We start from the raw sequence: 18,842 nt of genomic DNA on the forward strand, positions 1-18,842 counted from the left end.
TCATTTTCCACCCATTCAGTGTGAGGCCAATAGAAATAATACTTTTCTTTGTCCTGATATTGATTGCTTTGTAGCTACTCTTGAACCCCGACAATAAGGTCATGGAATGGACTATTACAGGGGTCATTCCTCAATTTCTGGTTACGGTCTCCGGCAATTGATTTGCTAAGTTATTTCGCTCTGCATTACCCCTGGCAAAAAAAAATATTGCACCGGTTGCCGCCGATTTTACGTCCTCTACACTACACTATTGGGGCTTTGGTGCAGCCTAGGGGTTATTCTACAAAAACTGTGTATTACACAATTTGTGTAGGAAAATTAATGTCTACATAAATGTTACGCGGGTGACCCAAAGCAATTGTCTTTCAAACTAAGCAAGTTATATACAATTTACGCTGATGGCTTCCATGTCCTATAGTTTATTGAGAGGTTTGGCTATGGGATATGAATATAAAACGGACACTGACACTAGCAATATACTTACAAATGCAACAACTAAAGATTTACACTTGGTTGGGAAAATTAATCATGATATATTTAATATACCTCAATGGCTGCTTCTCAATATTAAGATTGATATAAAGCTACAACTTGCTCCCTCCAATTTTATTTTCCAAGAAGTACTTTGCACTACACCTAATGCAACAGTCTCTCTCTCCTCGGCAATACTTCATGTACGAAAACAAAAATTATGAGTTCTGTGTCTTTTGCAATTCAGAAATTAAGAGCTAGTGGAAATAATATCAAACTTTTTGTTCCTCATAGAATCACGAATCAACGACATATTACTACAGGTACACGTATTTACATCGATTCATCATTTATCATCGGTGAAATTCCTTTAAAAGTTGCTTTGGCTTTTGTAAAAGGTGGTAGTGCCATAGGATCATGGACAAATTCTCCACATAAACTTGAAATGTTTGGACTTTCATATCTTGTATTTAAAGTGAATGCAATTCCACTCTATAATTTACCCTTTGATAAATCCTACAGGACCTTATATGAATTGACAATGCAGTCCCTAGATCGAGATTCACAATTATTTGAAAATGGTATAACCGAAGAAATGTTTGCAAAGCTCATGGTATTATTATATTGGATTTATCCGGTACTCAAGATATGACTATTGTGCGAACGGGCACTCTACATTTAGAATGTACCTTTGCCGAGCCATTGGAGGAGAGTCTAGTATAAATTTCACTAAATCAATTTGAAACCTGTTGGGAAATTGCCCCTGATGGCAGTGTTCTATTAGACTTGGCACCATGAACACAAATCAAATAATCATTTTATTCGATTTGGATCCCTATATGTCTAAATACAAATCCTATTGCATACCCTTGGATTTTCTCGACCATATTCAAAGTGTTAACAATATCTTTATCATTGCTAATATTAGTCCGTCAAGCGTAAGGACGGGTCAGTGGCTGTACATCTTTCAAACAGCGAAGAATGTTGAATTTTTGATCCTCTTATTGGAACGTTTGCCTTCTACACGCCTCACATTAAAAACTTTCTTGAGCAAGATGGAAAAACTATTATTCCAAATTGGAAGCAAGTACAAGATTCATCAACCAAAAGCTGTGGTTTTCATGCACTATTATATTTTATTTTTTGATATCGTGGATATACTTACAGTGAATTTCACAGCATTTATGGCGACAATCCTCAATTGAACGAATTTTTAGTTGAAAATACTCTTTCATAAAATTTATGAAAAAGTTTGAAATTTATATAAATTTATAAATTATATAAATATAAATTTTTCAATTTATAATATAAATTTTAGTACCCTAAGAGTGAAATACTTTTAAAATGTTTGTAAATTTGTTTATTAATAAAACTTGTATGTACAAAACTCTGTGTCCTTTAGATTTCTCCTTCCACGTATAGGTAACCATCGTTAATGATAAGTGGTGCCGGTTCGTCAGGATTCAACTTATATTCATCTTGACATGCAAAGTCAGGGTCACATTTTGTACAATATAATGTAACTTAATTTTTATTCTATCTCTTCGTAAAGTCAACAATACTATTTTGATTCATATGATAAAATCACCTGTTTCAATTTGCTTATCTGAAGCAGTGTCACACACAAAATTCTCATATGAAGAATTACTTTCTGTAATAGCCAAATAAAAGTCAGTATGTTTATAATCAGAGTAGCCGGTATCTTCACAGCGATGTCATAAAAACAGACCCTCTTATTATTCTAGCAATTGAAGCGTAGACCAGGTTCTTCTTCCCAAAGCAATTTAAAACCACGACAATACCAGCCTCTTAACCATAAACTAAAATCACGTTTAGGGTTTTTGGCCAATGATGCCAGGGTAAGTATTTTCCCATCGACCACATTTATCACAGTGACAATTGGAGCATAGAAAACCTCTAGTCTACTCATCTACACTTTTCTTTACAGTCATCAACAATAGTACTATTTTCATAGGATGACCAGCTGCTCAAAGCATACAAACATAATGGATATGTGTAAAAAAATTTCCAGTATTAACTGTCTCACTTCCAAAAAGAAACTGACTCGCAATCAACAAAATGAATGTGTTCTAGGAAGAGGATTAACCGAGTGAACTCATGAAACCTGTTTAGACTGGATTTTTTACTTATTTCTTGTTGCCTTGTAAAATGAACTTTTAGGAAGGGGTTAAAAACAAAACCACTATATTATTTTGTTTTGTTTCAATTAATATGTCAATAAATTGAGCAAATATATCTGGACCACGACGTAAAAGTTTCATGCAATAGTCCAAAGACGGATAGTCTCTTCTGATTATATCGTTATGCTTTCTTTGGAAAAATATTTTCCTGTGGAGAGCTAACTCTAGAAAGTCATCATCTAGAAGCAAAAGTTTTTCCAAAGTCACTAGATTCCGTATGATTGTTCGGTTCTCAAATCTAGTCATTTTTAATCCTGACAATCTCACTATCTATTATAGACTAACGAAGATTCTTTCTCGCTAGTAATTAGCTCGCCACTTTTCATAGATTGATTCAGATCATTGTCTTCAATATATGTCACTAATGAATTTAATCTGTCTTTTAATCTTTGTATATGCATCATATTCACTTTTGTTAAAACTTAAGTTTAACTTTTAAAACTTATCCGGATGCTGACCAATGGTCTGCGTTGCGCAGGAACCGATCTCCTGATTTACTGTCTTCGGCAGGGAGTGCACTGCGTGGTTCGAAGCAAATCATCCGACGTTTACCGTGTTCCCCCCCCCCCAAAGATTTCCCCAGTTACTCATTTAGAGCTAATGGTGCTTCTAAAATCGATGCTAAAGTAAAACAAAACTAAAGTCGGTTCTTCAATATACAGGTTTAGACCTCTATAGATCTAACGTCAGGGTAGCAGATTCACAGTTGCGGTACCCAAGGAAGTTGAAGTTGTCTAGGACTGAGGATGGTGGTATCTATTTTCAGTGCTCAGAGAAAAAGTTAAAGATATTATGATTGTACAAACAATGGGTATATATGGGATCATTACTAGCTAAAACTGTTTTGCTATGAAAACATTAGTCAAAATTGTGGATGTAAGAAAAGGGGAAACAAACATTCTTTGACCTACTACCTCCGCCTGTTCCGCCAATTGGAAGGGGGAGGCTTGTTTCCACTTTTTTCTCAAGATTTTGAGTGTACACCTCTTTTCCTTAAGAAATCGAAGAGTCCCGTGAAAATCGCCCATCCTTGATTTTGAAAAGCATTCTTTTTGTATCTTCAATAAAATTTTTTGAAAATCTTTTCCCCAGCCCTAAATTTCGTGGATTGGTGATACAAATTGTAACCAAATAAAAAATGTTAATAAACCTGGAACAAAATTTATTGGATTTCCAATGTACTGGAATTAGTAAACAGCTATCCCCTACTTTAGATGCACTCCTTTTAGTAATGTTGATGTAAGTTCCCTTTTCAAACTAAGCATTTAAAAAAATATATATCTACCCCCCCCCCGAAATTTTGTGAATTGGAGCTACTAATTGGAAATAAAATAAAAAGAATTGCCAAACATGAAATCAAATTTATTATATTTCCCAAGGTACTAAAATTAGTCAACTGCTGCCCCCACTATAGATGCCTTTGGGTCTCAAAATTAGAAAACTACTACCCAGTTTTAGATCCCAAGAGCACCGACCCGGGTACTAAGACCTGATTTTAGTGACGTGCCTCCTACCTTACTTTTTGAAAGAATATGTCCATGCAAGTATTGCAATTACGTTTAGCCTACAAAAATATTTCTGAGAATTCGCCTACTAATGAAAAACATATTGTCAGAGAATTTATCAGCGGCTAGAAACCATCACAAGAACGTCAAATTAATTTTGATTGGCACTTTACAAGATTACAGAACGATTCCCAGATAAAATACTGTGTTATAAACAAAGCCCAAATATTTTTTAAATTTAACACAAATTCTATTATGATAATGTATGAAATTTGATTTAAATTACACTCAAAGCTCCTCAACGTGGCTGCCATGGTAAGAACTTTCATATAGTGACTTCCTAGGGGTAAAAGACGTTCTACTACAAAGAACTTCGACTTTCGGAAACATTTCAATTTTGTAATTTGGCATACCCATCGAAGTAATCTCATTTCATCATTAATTCTATATAATTCTTAGGTGAGTTCTATTAAGCTGAGTTGACTCACTAACTGCCTTTCTAGGCCTAGAAAGTGAAACTCGGATTTTGAGGCAAAAGCTGTACATAAAGAGGGACCCCTGCTCTTTTGTGGAGCTGCCACTTTACTGGTCGTCAGTAAAGTAGTATATTTTATGCTGCTGTCAGTTGTGATGTGATCGCTTGTAGCTAGTACGGCTACAAGGTCGTAAGGACGTCATTAGTCACCAGGAGTGAGATTGGTGATTGCTAAGGCCACTGAGGTGTGGAAGTATAGCACTCTGTTAATTTGCTAACGTCTAATTCTGCAGTAAAGTACCGTGGTTTTCTAGTACTCTGCGGAAGAAGTGGTTTGTATCTAGACTCAACCACGCCAGCTATTCTTTGTATTCGTAAGTTAATGATAAAGAATAAAATTTAAATTAATTGCCTTCTTGTGTTTCATGTGGTATTTTGAGGGTTTGATATTGTTCCTTTCCTGGCTCGAAATGATTTTGTACTGTTGGGAAAGGTATCAAAAATTAGGAACGGTTTATTGACAGTTATTTTTGTAGGGGTTCATGTAAATGGATAATGGGGCCAATACTTTAAACTAATTGTGTTTTATAAATACACAAAATATTCTTGCTTCTTAGGGCCAGTTTTGAAATCCACGTGAAGACTAACCATCAAGAAAAGACTGAGAAACGGAGGAATATCTTGTTATATACAGTTAAAATGTATATGCTATATATATATATATATATATATATATATATATATATATATATATATATATATATATATATATATATATATATATATATATATATATATATATATATATATATATATATATAAGAAAAAAGGCTAATTCGATTGGAAATTGGAATGGCTAGTGCCCTTTTTAATAGTCGAAAGTGATTGGAAGGCAACTAAAACCCCTTCCATGCCCACCCTTTCCCCGAACACATCCAATAGAAGTTTTGAGATAGCCATTTTGTTCAACGTAGTTGATTTCCAGATAGAAATTATGATTTTGAAGACAATTCCCCCACAGCCCACAGGGTAAGGGTTTTAAGTTATGCCCTGGGTTCATATAATGATTTTATAGAAAGCTTTGTCGGAGAAACTTCAAAAAGGGCTCATTCAATTGGAAATTAAAGGGCTATTGCCCTTTATTGTCGAAAGTGGTTGGGGGGCAACTAACCCCTGTCTCATGTCCCCGTTTTCCCCAAACACATCCAATCAAAATTTTGAGACAGCCATTTTATTAAACGTAATTGTAATTTCTGGAAATTAGGTTTATAAGGATGACTACCCCCCCCCCCCACAGCCCTCAGGGCAAGGGTTGTAAGTTCTGCCCTGGGGGCGTATAAGGTTTTTATACAAATCGTTGTCGTAGAAACTTCAAAAAGGGGACACTCGATATAAAATGGAAATGGCTAGTGCCATTTTTAATAGTCGAAAGCGACTGTAAGGCAACTAACACCCCTTCCACGCCCACCATTTCCCCAAACACATCTAATCAAACTTTTGAGACAACCATTTTGTTCAACACAGTTGAAAGTTCTGGAAATTATAACTTTGAGCAGGACACTCCTCCCATAGTCTTCAGGACAAGGAATATAAGTTATGCCCTGGGGGCATATAAGGTTTTTATTGAAATCTTTGTCGTAGAAACTTTAAAAAGGGCTCATTCGATTGGAATTTCAAATGGCTAGTGCCCTTTTTAATAGTCGAAAGTGATTTGAGGGCAACTAACCCCCCTCTTACACCCATCATTTCCACAAACACTTCCTATCAACATTTGAAGGGTCCAAAATTATATCTTTGAGTATGATGACCCCCCACAACCCTCATTGGTAAGGTTGTAAGTTATGCCCTGGGTGCATAAAAGGTTTCTTATAGAAAAGTTGTGTCGTAAAAACTTCAAAAACGGCTATTTTTTGGAAATTGAAAGGCCTATTGTCCTTTTTAATAGTCAAAAGTAAACATTTCCCCAAACATTTCCGATGAACATTTTGATATATCCTTGTTGTTCAATGTAGTTGAAAGGTCTGGAAATTTCAAGATAACACCCCACCCCCCCCCCCCCCGATAGCCCTTAGGACAAGGGTCGTAAGTTATGCCCTTTGGACATATGAGGTTTTTATAGAATGTTTTGTCGTAGAAGCTTCAAAAAGGGCTCATTCGATTGGAAATTGAGAGGACTAGTGACTTTTTATTAGTCAAAAGTGATCAGAGGGCAATTGCCACCCCCCCCACGCCCATCATATCCCCAAACACGTCCAATCAAAATTTGAGATATCCATTTTGTTCAACATGTTAAAAGACCTCATTCGTAAAATGGTTCATTCGATTGGGAGTTGAAAGGGCTAGTGCCCTTTTTCAATGTCGAAAGTGTTCGGGGGGCAATTAAACCCCCTCCGACGCCCAACATTTCCCTAAACACATTCAATCAGAATTTTGAGACAGGCATTTTGTTCAACATGATTGAAAGGTCCATAAATTATGTCTTTGAGGATGACACCCCCTCCCCCCCCAGAAGCCCTCAGGGCAAGGGCTTTAAGTTATGCCCTAGGGCAGATAAGGTTTCATAGGCAGCGCAATAGCGCTGCCTATAGTACAGAACGATATTATAGAACGCAGCTATAATATTATAGCTGATATTATAGCTGCTATAGATAGGCAGCTATAATATTATAGCTGCCTATAGTATAGAGCGATATTGGCACAATGCATCATTTTTTTTTCTTGGTCTTAGACCAGGGCACTTCGTATCAAAAGAGTTGTCGTAAAAACTTTGAAAACAGCTCATTCAATTGGAAATTGAAGTGGCTTGTGCCATTTTTAAGAGTCAAAAGTGATTGAAGGCAACTAACACCCCTTCCACGCCCACCATTTCCCCAAACACATCCAATCAAAATTTTGAGATAGCCATTTCTTTCAGCATAGTTGATTTCCAGATATAAATTATGTTTTTGAGGAGGACAATCCCCCACAGCCGTCAGGGCAAGGGTTGTAAGTTATTTTCTGGGGAATATAAGGTTTTTATAGAAAACGTTGTCGTAGAAACTTCAAAAAAGGCTAGTTCGATTGGAAATTCAACGGGTTAGTGCCCTTTTTAATAGTCGAAAGTGGTTGGAAGGCAACTAACCCCCTCTCACGCCCAACTTTTCCCCCAAAACATCCAATCAATTTTTTTAGAAACCCATTATGTTTAACATAGATGAAAGTTCTGGAAATTAGGTCTTTGAGGATGATAACACCCCCACAGCCCTTAGGACGAGAGTTATAAGATGTGCTTTGGGGGCATAAAAGGTTTCTTATAGAAATCGTTGTCATAGAGACTTCAAAAAGGGCTCATTTGATTGGAAACTGGAATGGCCAGTGCCCTTTTTAATAGTCGAAAGTGGTTGGAAGGCAGCTAACACCCCCTCCACGCCCACCATCTATCATAAAACATCCAATCAAAATTTTTAGATAGCCATTTTGTTCAACGTAGTTGAAAGTTCTGGAAATTAGGTCTTTGAGGATGACAACCCCCCACAGCCCTTATGGCAAGGGTTGTAAGTTATGCGCTGGGGGCATATAAGGTTGGTTTTTTTTAGAAAGTGTTGTCGTAGAAACTTCAAAAATGGCTCATTTGATTGGAAATTGAAATGGCTTGTGCCCTTTTTAATAGTCTAAAGGGATTGGAGGATATCTAACACCTGTCTCGCATTCACCATATCCCCAAACACATCCAATAAAAATTTTGAGATATCCATTTTTTTTTACGTAGCTAAAAAGTCTGGAAATTATGTTTTTGAGGATGACACTCCCCCCTCATCCCTCAGGGTAAAGGTTGTAAGTTATGCCCTGGGGACATATAAGACTTTTTGTTATAAAAAGTGTTGTTGTAGAAACTTCAAAAAGGAAGTAACCATTGATGATTGGATGGCAAGTAACCCCCCTCTCGCGCTCACCATTTCCCCAAACACATCCAATCAAAATTTGAGATAGTCATTTTGTTCAACGTAGTTGAAAGGTCCGGAAATCCTGTCTTTGAGGATGACAACCCCCTCACATCCCTCAGGTAATGTGTTGTAAGTTATGCCCTGGGGCATAAAGTTTTTATAGTAAGCATTGTCGTAGAAACTTTAAAAGGGCTTATTCGATTGGAAATTTAAATGGTTTTTGCCTTTTTTAGTAGTTAGGAATAATTGGATGGCAAGTAAACCGAATCTCACGCTCACCATTTCCCCAAACACATCCAATCAAAATTTTGAGATAGTAATTTTCTTCAACGTAGTTGAAAGTTCTTTAAATTAAGTCTTTGAGGATGACAACGCCCCCCCCCAGCCTTCAGGGCAAGGGGTTTGCCCCCCGGCCCTGGTGGTATATATGGTTTTTATTGAAAGTGTTGTCATAAAAACTTCAAAAGAGCTCATTCGATTGAAAATTTAAAGGGCTAGTGCCTTTTTAAATAGTTGAAAGTGATTAAAGAGTAACTAACACCCCACTCATGCTCAACATTTCTCCATACACATCCAATGAAAATTTTGGGATAGACATTTTGTTTAACGTAATTGAAAGTTCTAGAAATTAGATCTTTGAGGATGACAAACCCCTCACAGCCCTCAGGGCAAGGGTTGTGATTTATGCCCTGGGGGGATATAAGGTTTTTATAGAAAGCGTTGTCGTAGAAACTCAAAAAGGGATCATTTGATTGAAAATTGAAATAGCTATTGCCCTTTTTAATAGTCGAAAGTGATTTGAAGACTTGACATTTTTATAACAAAGATCGATGTGGGTACAATGTATTTTTTTTTTTTTTTTTTAGACCAGGGCAATTCGTATCGAAGGAGTTGTCTCTTCGAAAAGCGCTCATTCAATTGAAATTAGAAAGGAATAACGACCTTTTTAAAAGTAGAAAGTGATTGGAGGGCAACTAGTCTCCCTCCTACGCCCACCCTCCAATTTGCCCAGTATGTTTAGATTAAATCAAACTGACTTAGATTGACTTAAGATTAAATCAAAATACACTGTTTTAATGCTAATTACCAATAAGTCATCTCAGCAGTATCCCAAGAACGACTGAGGGTATTATGTTCAAACTTTCGGGACTACTTCTGCTCTTAAAATTTAACCAAATCAAAATAGAGTAAGTGTATTCCAGCTATCAAAGAAAGTAAACAATTTTTTTTCGAATGGTATCAAGTTTTCTACGAGGTTTTGCATTCAGGTTTTGAGCCCTACTCATGTTAATTTCTGCTCGTTTTGATTTTGACTCGGTTATTTATTGTAATTTCTGTTCGTTTTGGGTTTCATTTATTTATCGATGCTGATTTGTGGTTTCACGCTTGGTAGATTATTTTATTTTATTTTTGCTCATTTTTTGTTAAATGGAGTTCTTTACTTTTCTTTGAAAAACTTATTTTGTGGAAAAAGTTTTTTTTAATTGATGTCAATATAAAACGAACAGAAATTAATTAAAAAAATTTTTTTTTTTTGAAAGTAAAAACATAAATGTTTTTACTTTTGTAATTTTAATAAATCAAAGATTATTAACATTTTGATTACTAAAAATCAGTATATGCATATTAAACTGACAATGCACATTCATTTGTGCATAAATCAACTACACTGAACATAACTGCTATCTCTAAACTTTGATTGAATGTTTTTGGGGAAATGGTGGGTGTAAGAGAGGGGTTAATTACTCTCCACTCACTTTTGACAATTAATAAGGGCAATTTCGATATCCAATCGAATGATCCCTTTTTGAAATCTCTATAACAACATTCTATAAATACTTTATATGCCACCAGGGCATAACTTACAGCCCTTGCCCTGGGGGCTCTGAGGGGCTTACTATCCTCAAACACCTAATTTCAAGAATTTTCAAGTATGTTGAACAAAATGAATAACTTAAAATTTTGATTGGATGTGTTTCGGGAAATGGTGGGCGTGAGAGGGGCGTTAGTCGCTCTCCAATCACTTTCGACTATTAAAAAGAGCAATTTCAATTTCCATTCAAATGAGTCCTTTTTGAAATTTCTATAACAACTTTCTATATAAACTTTATATGCCCCCAGGGCATAACTTGCACTCAGGGATCACTTTGATAACAACCCTTGCACTGAGGGATCTGAGGGGTTTATCATCCTAAAAGACCTAATTACAAAAACTTTCAACTACGTTGAACAAAATGGATTTCTCAAAATTTTGTTTGGATATTTTCGGAAGTTGGTGGGCGTGAAAGGGGCGTAAGTCGCTCTCCAATCACTATCAACTATTTAAAATGGCACCAGCCCTTTCAATTTCCAATTGAATGACCCCTTTTGAAGTTTCTACGCTTTCAATAAAAATTCCAGTCAAATGAACTCTTTTTTAAGTTTTTACGACAACGCTTTCTATGAAAACCGTATATGCCCCTAGGGCATAACTTACAACCCTTGCTCTGTAGACTGTGGGGGGAATGTCCAGCTCAAAGGTATAATTTCCGGACCTTTCAACTGCGTTGAACAAAATGGCTATCTGAAAAATTTGACTGGATGTATTTGGGGAAATGGTGGGCGTGGAAGGGGTGTTAGTTACCTTTCAATAACTTTAGACTATTAAAAAGGGTACTAGCCATTTCAATTTCTAATCTAATGAGCCCTTTTTGTGGGGGGTGGGAAGGGTTGTCATCCTTAAACACCTAATTTCCAAAACTTTCAACTACGTTGAATAAATTTGCTATCTAAAATATTAATTGAATGTGTTTGGAGAAAAGATGGGCGTGAGAAGAATTAGTTGCCCTCAAATCACTTTCGACTATTAAAAAGGGCACTAACCTTTTGAATTTTCAATCGAATGAGCCCTTTTTCAAGTCTCTACGACAAAGATTTCAATTAAAACCTTATATGCCCCAGGGCATAACTTATAACCCTTGCCCTGAAGACTTTGGGGGGAGTGTTCTGCTCAAAAGTAAAATTTCCTGAACTTTCACTGCGTGGAGCAAAACGGCTATCTCAAAATCTTTATTGGATGTGTTTGGGGAAATGGTGGTTGTGGAAGGGTGTTAGTTGCTTTCAATCATTTTCGACTATTAAAAAGGGAACTAGCCATTTCAATTTCCAATCGAATGAGCCCTTTTGAAGTTTCTACGACAGCGCGTTGTATAAAAACATTGTACTTACAGGGCAAATCTTACAACCCTTGTCCTGAGGGGTGTGGGGGAGTTTCATCCTCAAATACATATTTTCCAGACCTCTCAACTACGTTGAACAAAATGGCTATCTCAAAATTTTGATTGGATATTTTTGAGGAAATGATGAGCGTGAGAGGAAGGTAACCCTCCAATCACTTTCGACTATTAAAAAGGGCACTAGCCCTTTCAATTTCCAATCGAATGAGCCCTTTTTGAAGTTTCTACAACAACGCTTTCTATAAAAAAAAACTCATATGCCCCCAGGGCATAATTTACAACCCTTACCCTGAGGGCTGTGGGGGGGGGGGGGGGGGTCATCCACAAAGAAATAATTTCCGGACCTTTTAACTACTTTGAACAAAATGGCTGTCTCAAAATTTTGATTGGATGTTTCTGGATAAATGGTGGGCGTAGAAGGGGTGTTAGTTGCCTTCCAATCACTTTTGACTATTAAAAAGGGCATTAGCCATTTCAATTTCCAATCAAATGAGCCCTTTTTGAAGTTTCTACGACAACGCTTTCTATAAAAACCATATATAACCCCAGGGCATAACTTAGAGCCCTTGCCCTGAGGGCTGTGTTGGGGGGGGGGGGTTGACATCCTGTCAAAATATGCTAAAAAATATAATTTCCAGAACTTTCAACTACGTTGAACAAAATGGCTATCTCAAAATTTTTATTGGATGTTTTTGGTGAAATGGTCGGCGTGGAAGGGGTTTTAGTTGCTTTCCAATGACTTTCGACTATTAAAAAGGGCACTAGTCATTCCAATTTCCCACTGAATGAGCCCTTTTAAAAGTTTTTACGACAGCTCTTTTGATACGAAGTGCCCTGGTATGGAAAAAAAATCGATACGAAGTCCCCAAAAATTTTTGGGGGAATAATGGGCGTGAGAGGGGGGTTAGTTACCTTCCAATTACTTTCAACTATTAAAAAGGCCACTAGCTTTTTGTACTTCCAGTCAAATGAACTCTTTTTCAAGTTTTTACGACCACGCTTTCTATGAAAACCTTATATGCCCCCAGGACATAAATTAAAACCCTTACCCTGAAGACTGTGGAGGGAGTGTCCAACTCAAAGATATAATTTCCGGACCTTTCAACTGCGTTGAGCATAATGGTTATCTCAAAATTTTGACTAGATGTGTTTCGGGAAATGGTGGGCGTGGAAGGGGTGTTAGTTGCCTTTCAATCACTTTCGACAATTATAAAGGGTACTAGCTATTTCAATTTTTCAATCTAATTAACCCTTTTTGAAGTTTCTACGACAATGCTAATAGAGTGCTAAGTTATACTTTGCCGACCGCCATAGCAATTCCCATGCTATTTGCCAACCGCAAGAGGACCATGCTATTTGCCGACCGCAATAGGACCATGCTATTATACGACCGCCATAGGACCATGCTATTCTACGACCTTAAAAGTTGGCAAGGTATAATGTGGTCAAACATGTTTTGAGAGTATGATCATAATTATTTTATTTAATCAAACAGGTTTTTGAGACAACAACTGTTTTTTATGAGCCAATGAGAGAGCGGAGATTGCTCCATATACGATAACTTTATTGATGATTGGGATTTGAATAAAAGGACAGATTTCCATGACAATTCATATTAATAAGAAAATTGAATTCAGAGAGAATAGTTTATTTGAGACGATATTAGTAGAGATAAATGAGTGGTGTATTTACATTATTGGAGATTAATGATGGAGCCGACAGCAGCAGCAACGATATACGAATACCCAATGTGGCTGTGGAAATAGCCGGAAGCTGTAGACTATGCCTTGAATGGGACAATATGTATGCTAGATACGTGATATCATTAAGCAATTTTAAGCAGGAGGAGCAACTATGTTTTGCTGGAAAAGTAAAATATTCTCCATATAAATAAACTTCGGTCAGCATTAGATGTGCTATCGAAATATATTGATGAGAACAAAATGCATCAGTGAATATTATTATTGTAATTATACTCAATAAAATTGTTTCTAAATCAAAGGTTTTTTTCTTTCTATAGTAGACTAGCATATATTTTTTAGACTAGAAACAAAATTCTGGTTATTCTGTAGTTGGTTGTGAGAGTGTTAGGACTAAAAAAAACTGGATAGATTTGAGAAAGAGCGAATCATGGAGAATCTAGTGCTTATGGAAATTTTTTTATTCTAGATGATGATTTTCTAGAGTTGTCAAGCCAAAGAAAGATCTTTTCTCAAGGATTGCTTTTCGACATAATGGACAGTGATCAGTCATTATTAAACTTCTGTATAAAACCTCTACGTCGTGATCCAAATACATTTAAACAGTTTAATGATATATTGATCACGACACGGCAAAATGATATTGTGGATATGCTTTTAAACATTAGTTTAGAAATTTAGGACTTTTTTTTCATGAGAAAGATGGTGCTCAAGAATGATTTACTCCTCTCTCTATCTCAGACAATTTTTTGTTGTTGGTAGCTCAGTTTCATTGTGGCAGTGAGAGTGCCAACACATGAAAAAATGTTCCATACATGTTCCCTATGTATGTACACACTGGGAAGCTGGTCATCATGTGAGAATTGCACAATGATTGATGAGTATGATGAAAAGTGTAGATTATGTAACCCGTGTAAATTGCATAGAGGATATGCTGTACAAATTAAAGGTTGTAATTCCTGTCTTGAAGCGGTGTGTGCCTATCATCCTAGAGGTCACCTAGGCTCCAATTACCATTACGATAAATGTAATCAATGGGAGAATGCATATCCAGGTATGATTGGAAAGAATCATAACGGTGATTTTAGTTTATTGCTAAGAGATAGGTATCATCGCGGTTTTAGATTGTTCTAGGGGGAGGAACTAGGTCAGCAATTAAACTGCTGGAATAACAAACGAATATGGTTTATACATCATCTTTGTGAAGACAATGGATGTTATGATTATAAGCTCACTGATTTTTATTTGGCATTGACGGAATATGATTCGACACTTGAGGACACTGTTTGTGAAATTGCTTCAAATAAACAAATTGAAAAATGTCAATTCTATAGAATAAATGAGAATAGTATAATTGGCTATACAAAGAGATACGACAAGAGTGAAATTACACTCTATTGTAGAAAAATGCGAGCCTGACATTGCAGTACATCAGGATCAGTACACTGTGAATTCAGATAATCTACCTGCATTAGTTGTTGCCGAAAAATACCTATACCTAATAGAAGATGAAATCCAAAGGGCAAAAAAGTAGTTTTATCATGTGTATAAATTTTATCTTTTATTAATTAATAATTTAAAATACATTTTTAAGAACATTTCATTAGTAGAGCACTAAAAAAACAATTGAATAAGGTTGTAAGTATTTTTTCAACTAGAAAGTTGCTCAATCGAGGTAAGTCAACGAAGATGTCGAGAAACTGTTTGTAGGTATAGCCACGACATCTGAACATGAAAAAGAGTAGTGCATGAGAGCCACATGTCTTAGTCGTTAAATCCTGTACTCTTCGTTGATTTTCAATAATGGTTTTCCCACTATTTTCAATAAAGTTGCTGATGTATGGAGTGTAGAATTTATAAGATAGGCCAAGAGGATCAAAGAATTCAATATTGTTTGCTGTTTGAAAGATGCATAGCCAATGACGGGTCTTCAAAGTCGACTGACTGCTATTAACAATGATCATGGTATTGTTAACGCTTGGAATTTTTTCCAATGAAGTCCTAAGCTATACAATAGGACTTGTACAGGGACATGGATGGATCCATACTAAATAAGTTGATTATTTGGTTTGTGTTCATGGTGCTGGTCTGGTAGAACACAGCCGTCGGGTGTGATTTCCCAATAGGTTTCAAATTGAATCAATGATATTAGTGTGATACTCTCAGTCAGAGTATTAGCAAATGTACGCTCTAAACGTAAATTCCCTGTTCACACTATGCTCATATTCTGAGTCCCCGACGGGTCCAAAACGATTAAACCGTGACTTGTTTAAAACATGTAATCGGTTATTCCATTTTCAAATAGCTGAGAGTCATAATCTAGGGATTGCATGGTTACCTCGTACGGACTTCTATAGGATTTTTCGTCAAATGATAGAGTGTACAGTGGAATATCATTCACTTTGCACACGAGGCTCAATAGACCGAAAAAATTAGAATCATGGGGGATTCAGTCCAGGATCCAACGGTACTGCCACTCTTCACAAAGGCATAGGCCAATTTTGATAGGATTTCTCCATTGATAAATGATGAATCAGAGTAATTACAAGATCCGGAGGTAGTGTGACGTTGATTGCTGATTGTTTGAGTGACGCGAAGTTTAATATTGTTGCCATTGGCTCTCAGCTTTTCCACTGCCAATACAACAGAGCTAATAACCTTTTGTTTTTGGACGTGGAGAATTGTCGATGTGATAACGACATTTGCATCGGGTGCTGCTGGAAGTGTTTTTCTCAAAATGAAATTTGATGGGACCTGCTGTAACTTTATGTCAATCTTGACATTAGGGGGAAACTACTGAGATATATTGAATACCTCATGATTTAATGTTCAAACCAGATAAATCTCCTGGGTCACAGCTGTAGTCAAATCGCCATCAGTATCAATACCTGATCGAAATTCATAGCCCAATGATTGCCCTCTCATCTCCTTGTATGCCTTTGGGGTCATCATCATAAATTGTATGTAGCTTGCATAGTTTGATAAATTATTGCTAGTGCTCACCAATGTTCCATTAATAAATACATTAATTTGTTTAAATAGGTTGTGTAGAATACAGTTTCCGTAGGAGAGACCGTCAGCAGCATTTGGAGTTGTATTATAGGACTTTTTCTTTACCATAGCATTTAAATCAATACATATTGACGACAACTCAATGATATAGCCTTCACTGGGTAATAATAGCAAGCGTGTGTTCCCTAAGAGGGGCTGCTGAGGATACAACTGCTTTTTTCATCAGTACTTAACGTTACAACTAACATTTTCGGCATTGAATCGATTCATTGAAGAAGAAAGTGATGGGTATAATTCCTTGTGGGGGAGATAAGTCATATTAAGAGAAGAAATCCTTCTTTGATCAAAAAATCTTCTTCTTCTTCTTTGGCTTACTGCTCTTCCTCGTTTTATTCATCAAAGTTATTCTTGGTGTCCTTCACGTACCTCCTGGGAGAAGACTGATCAAAGAAAAAAGTGCACACATTCTTTTTAGTCTCTCTCCATTTTGCCGAGATTTTAATTGCTCACCAATGGTTCCTGCTGAAAATCTATTATTTTCCTTAACACTCTCCTTGAAATTCTTGCCCGATCCCCAGTCCTGTTGTGTGGAGGCAGCAAAATTTGATGCAGCAGGCACAAGATATTTTCTGGCAAGGGGTAGTGCGGAATGAAATAGCCTAGCAAACCATGTACCAAGACCATAGCCAGACATCGTAGTACGTCCCTTGTAGTAGTCCAATCCATTGCCTATTTGATGTGGACTCAAAGCACCAACATAGCAATCGATATCGGGGCAGACGAATGGAATTCTTCTATTGTTCATTTTAGGTGATTGTGTTGTCGCCAACAATGGATCGAAAATGACATGTAATCACTGCTAAGTCTTTTGTTATTGCTAAAGGATCACCCAATTCACTTCTTAGTGATAACTGACAGAGTTCCAAATACGAAGTGTTTATAGGAACATACTGAAGATGCTTTATATCATAGTGATGAACATGTTCATGAGATGTTTTTCGTTCAAGAACACGTAGGAGGGGGACATTTGAATTACCGAGTCTCGATGTTTCCACAAAGGATGCATAGAGAAATATGCAAGCGTCCGAGGTAAAACCAGGGGTATAATCACCAAAAATATCTTTCTCTATCCCGTAAATGGCCCCAGCATTTTTCCCATTGATCGTATTATGTTTAAAACCAAGAACGTCTCAGATTATCATTGAGGAAAATTTTTTCAGTGTCAACAGGTGTGGTAATGTAAATCCTATCGTGTTCCAAAGAATAATTAAAATGGAATTTACCATTCCTACGATATGAGATTTTTCTATTGATTGTACGAAACAAATCTGTCATATTATCGTATTCAATATATTTCAATTTGGCATGTGGATATTCGCTAGATTTAAGTGCTTCAACCCATTCATAGTCGACAAAGAGTGTGCAATCGAATGGTATAACTTTTATATCATACACACGATCCTTTCTCAGAATGTCATAGGTATTTTTGAGAATACAGTCGACAAGAACCACTTTATACGCACCGTCAAATTTGATGGCGGGGGAGAGTTTTGTCCAAAAATCACTTGTATTGAAGTCGTTGTAGAGAGGATCGGAAACAATGGACATAAGATTTACATATAAATAATTCAGCATTGCCAATATCTTCAACACAGATCCAATAATCAAAATCAGAGTTGTATCCTACCCACCGAACAACTAACTGGTTCCAACCCCTGTAAGTACGAGTCTTTAATTTCTTTTCAGTCTGAAATATTTCACTAATGTTTTTAACATTTTGTATTTCATAGTCATAAAAGCCACCGAGAATTTCTTCATCTTTGGTAGCACGTAAACGATAAGTTAAGGGTTTAGTGTCTAGGATTTTTGTCACTTTAAACATTTTGATGGGTCATAAGTAAGTCCCCTGTTCAAAAACATTATTTGCCCAATAGGGTCAAACAATATCACTGGCATTGTATGTAGTGTTCTTCTTGATAATCGTTTCTATAAAATGCTTTTCAAGAAAGTTTACGCATGCATCATTATTAGAATGTTGAACTTCCGTTGGGGTTGAGTTGGACAATGATCGATGAGGTTTTTGATTATAAATCAACATGATTTTATCTAAATCATGAATAAAAGCCGGTGTATTTTTCAAAGTACAATATCTTTAAATTTAAAGGCGAATAGTTATTATCAATCATTCGGGCAATGCGGGCTTTATAGAACTATGACTATGATAGAGTAATGTAATATATTTCACTAGTACTTTTGAAACATGGGGATTAACAAATTCACTACCACGATCCGTTTGAATTTTTTTATATGAATCCTGTTCGAGAATAATTTCAATGGCCA

General features: G+C 36.4%; 1 protein-coding gene across 1 annotated transcript in view; it reads left to right on the top strand.

Moving 5' to 3' along the window:
* Positions 1–4,374: 4,374 nt before the first annotated feature.
* Positions 4,375–18,842, top strand: part of LOC148938708 (sodium-dependent phosphate transport protein 2B-like) — an 82,356-nt gene continuing 67,888 nt past the window's right edge. Inside the window, exon 1 of the mRNA XM_089107596.1 lies at positions 4,375–4,492. Coding sequence (XP_088963722.1) covers positions 4,490–4,492 — 3 coding nt within the window. The 5' untranslated portion in view covers positions 4,375–4,489. The remainder of the gene's footprint in view (positions 4,493–18,842) is intronic.

Source organism: Artemia sp. Qi Xiang Cuo, unplaced genomic scaffold (genome assembly GCF_049724085.1).
Source record: "Artemia sp. Qi Xiang Cuo unplaced genomic scaffold, ASM4972408v1 HiC_scaffold_3018, whole genome shotgun sequence".
Lineage (NCBI taxonomy): Eukaryota > Metazoa > Arthropoda > Branchiopoda > Anostraca > Artemiidae > Artemia > Artemia sp. Qi Xiang Cuo.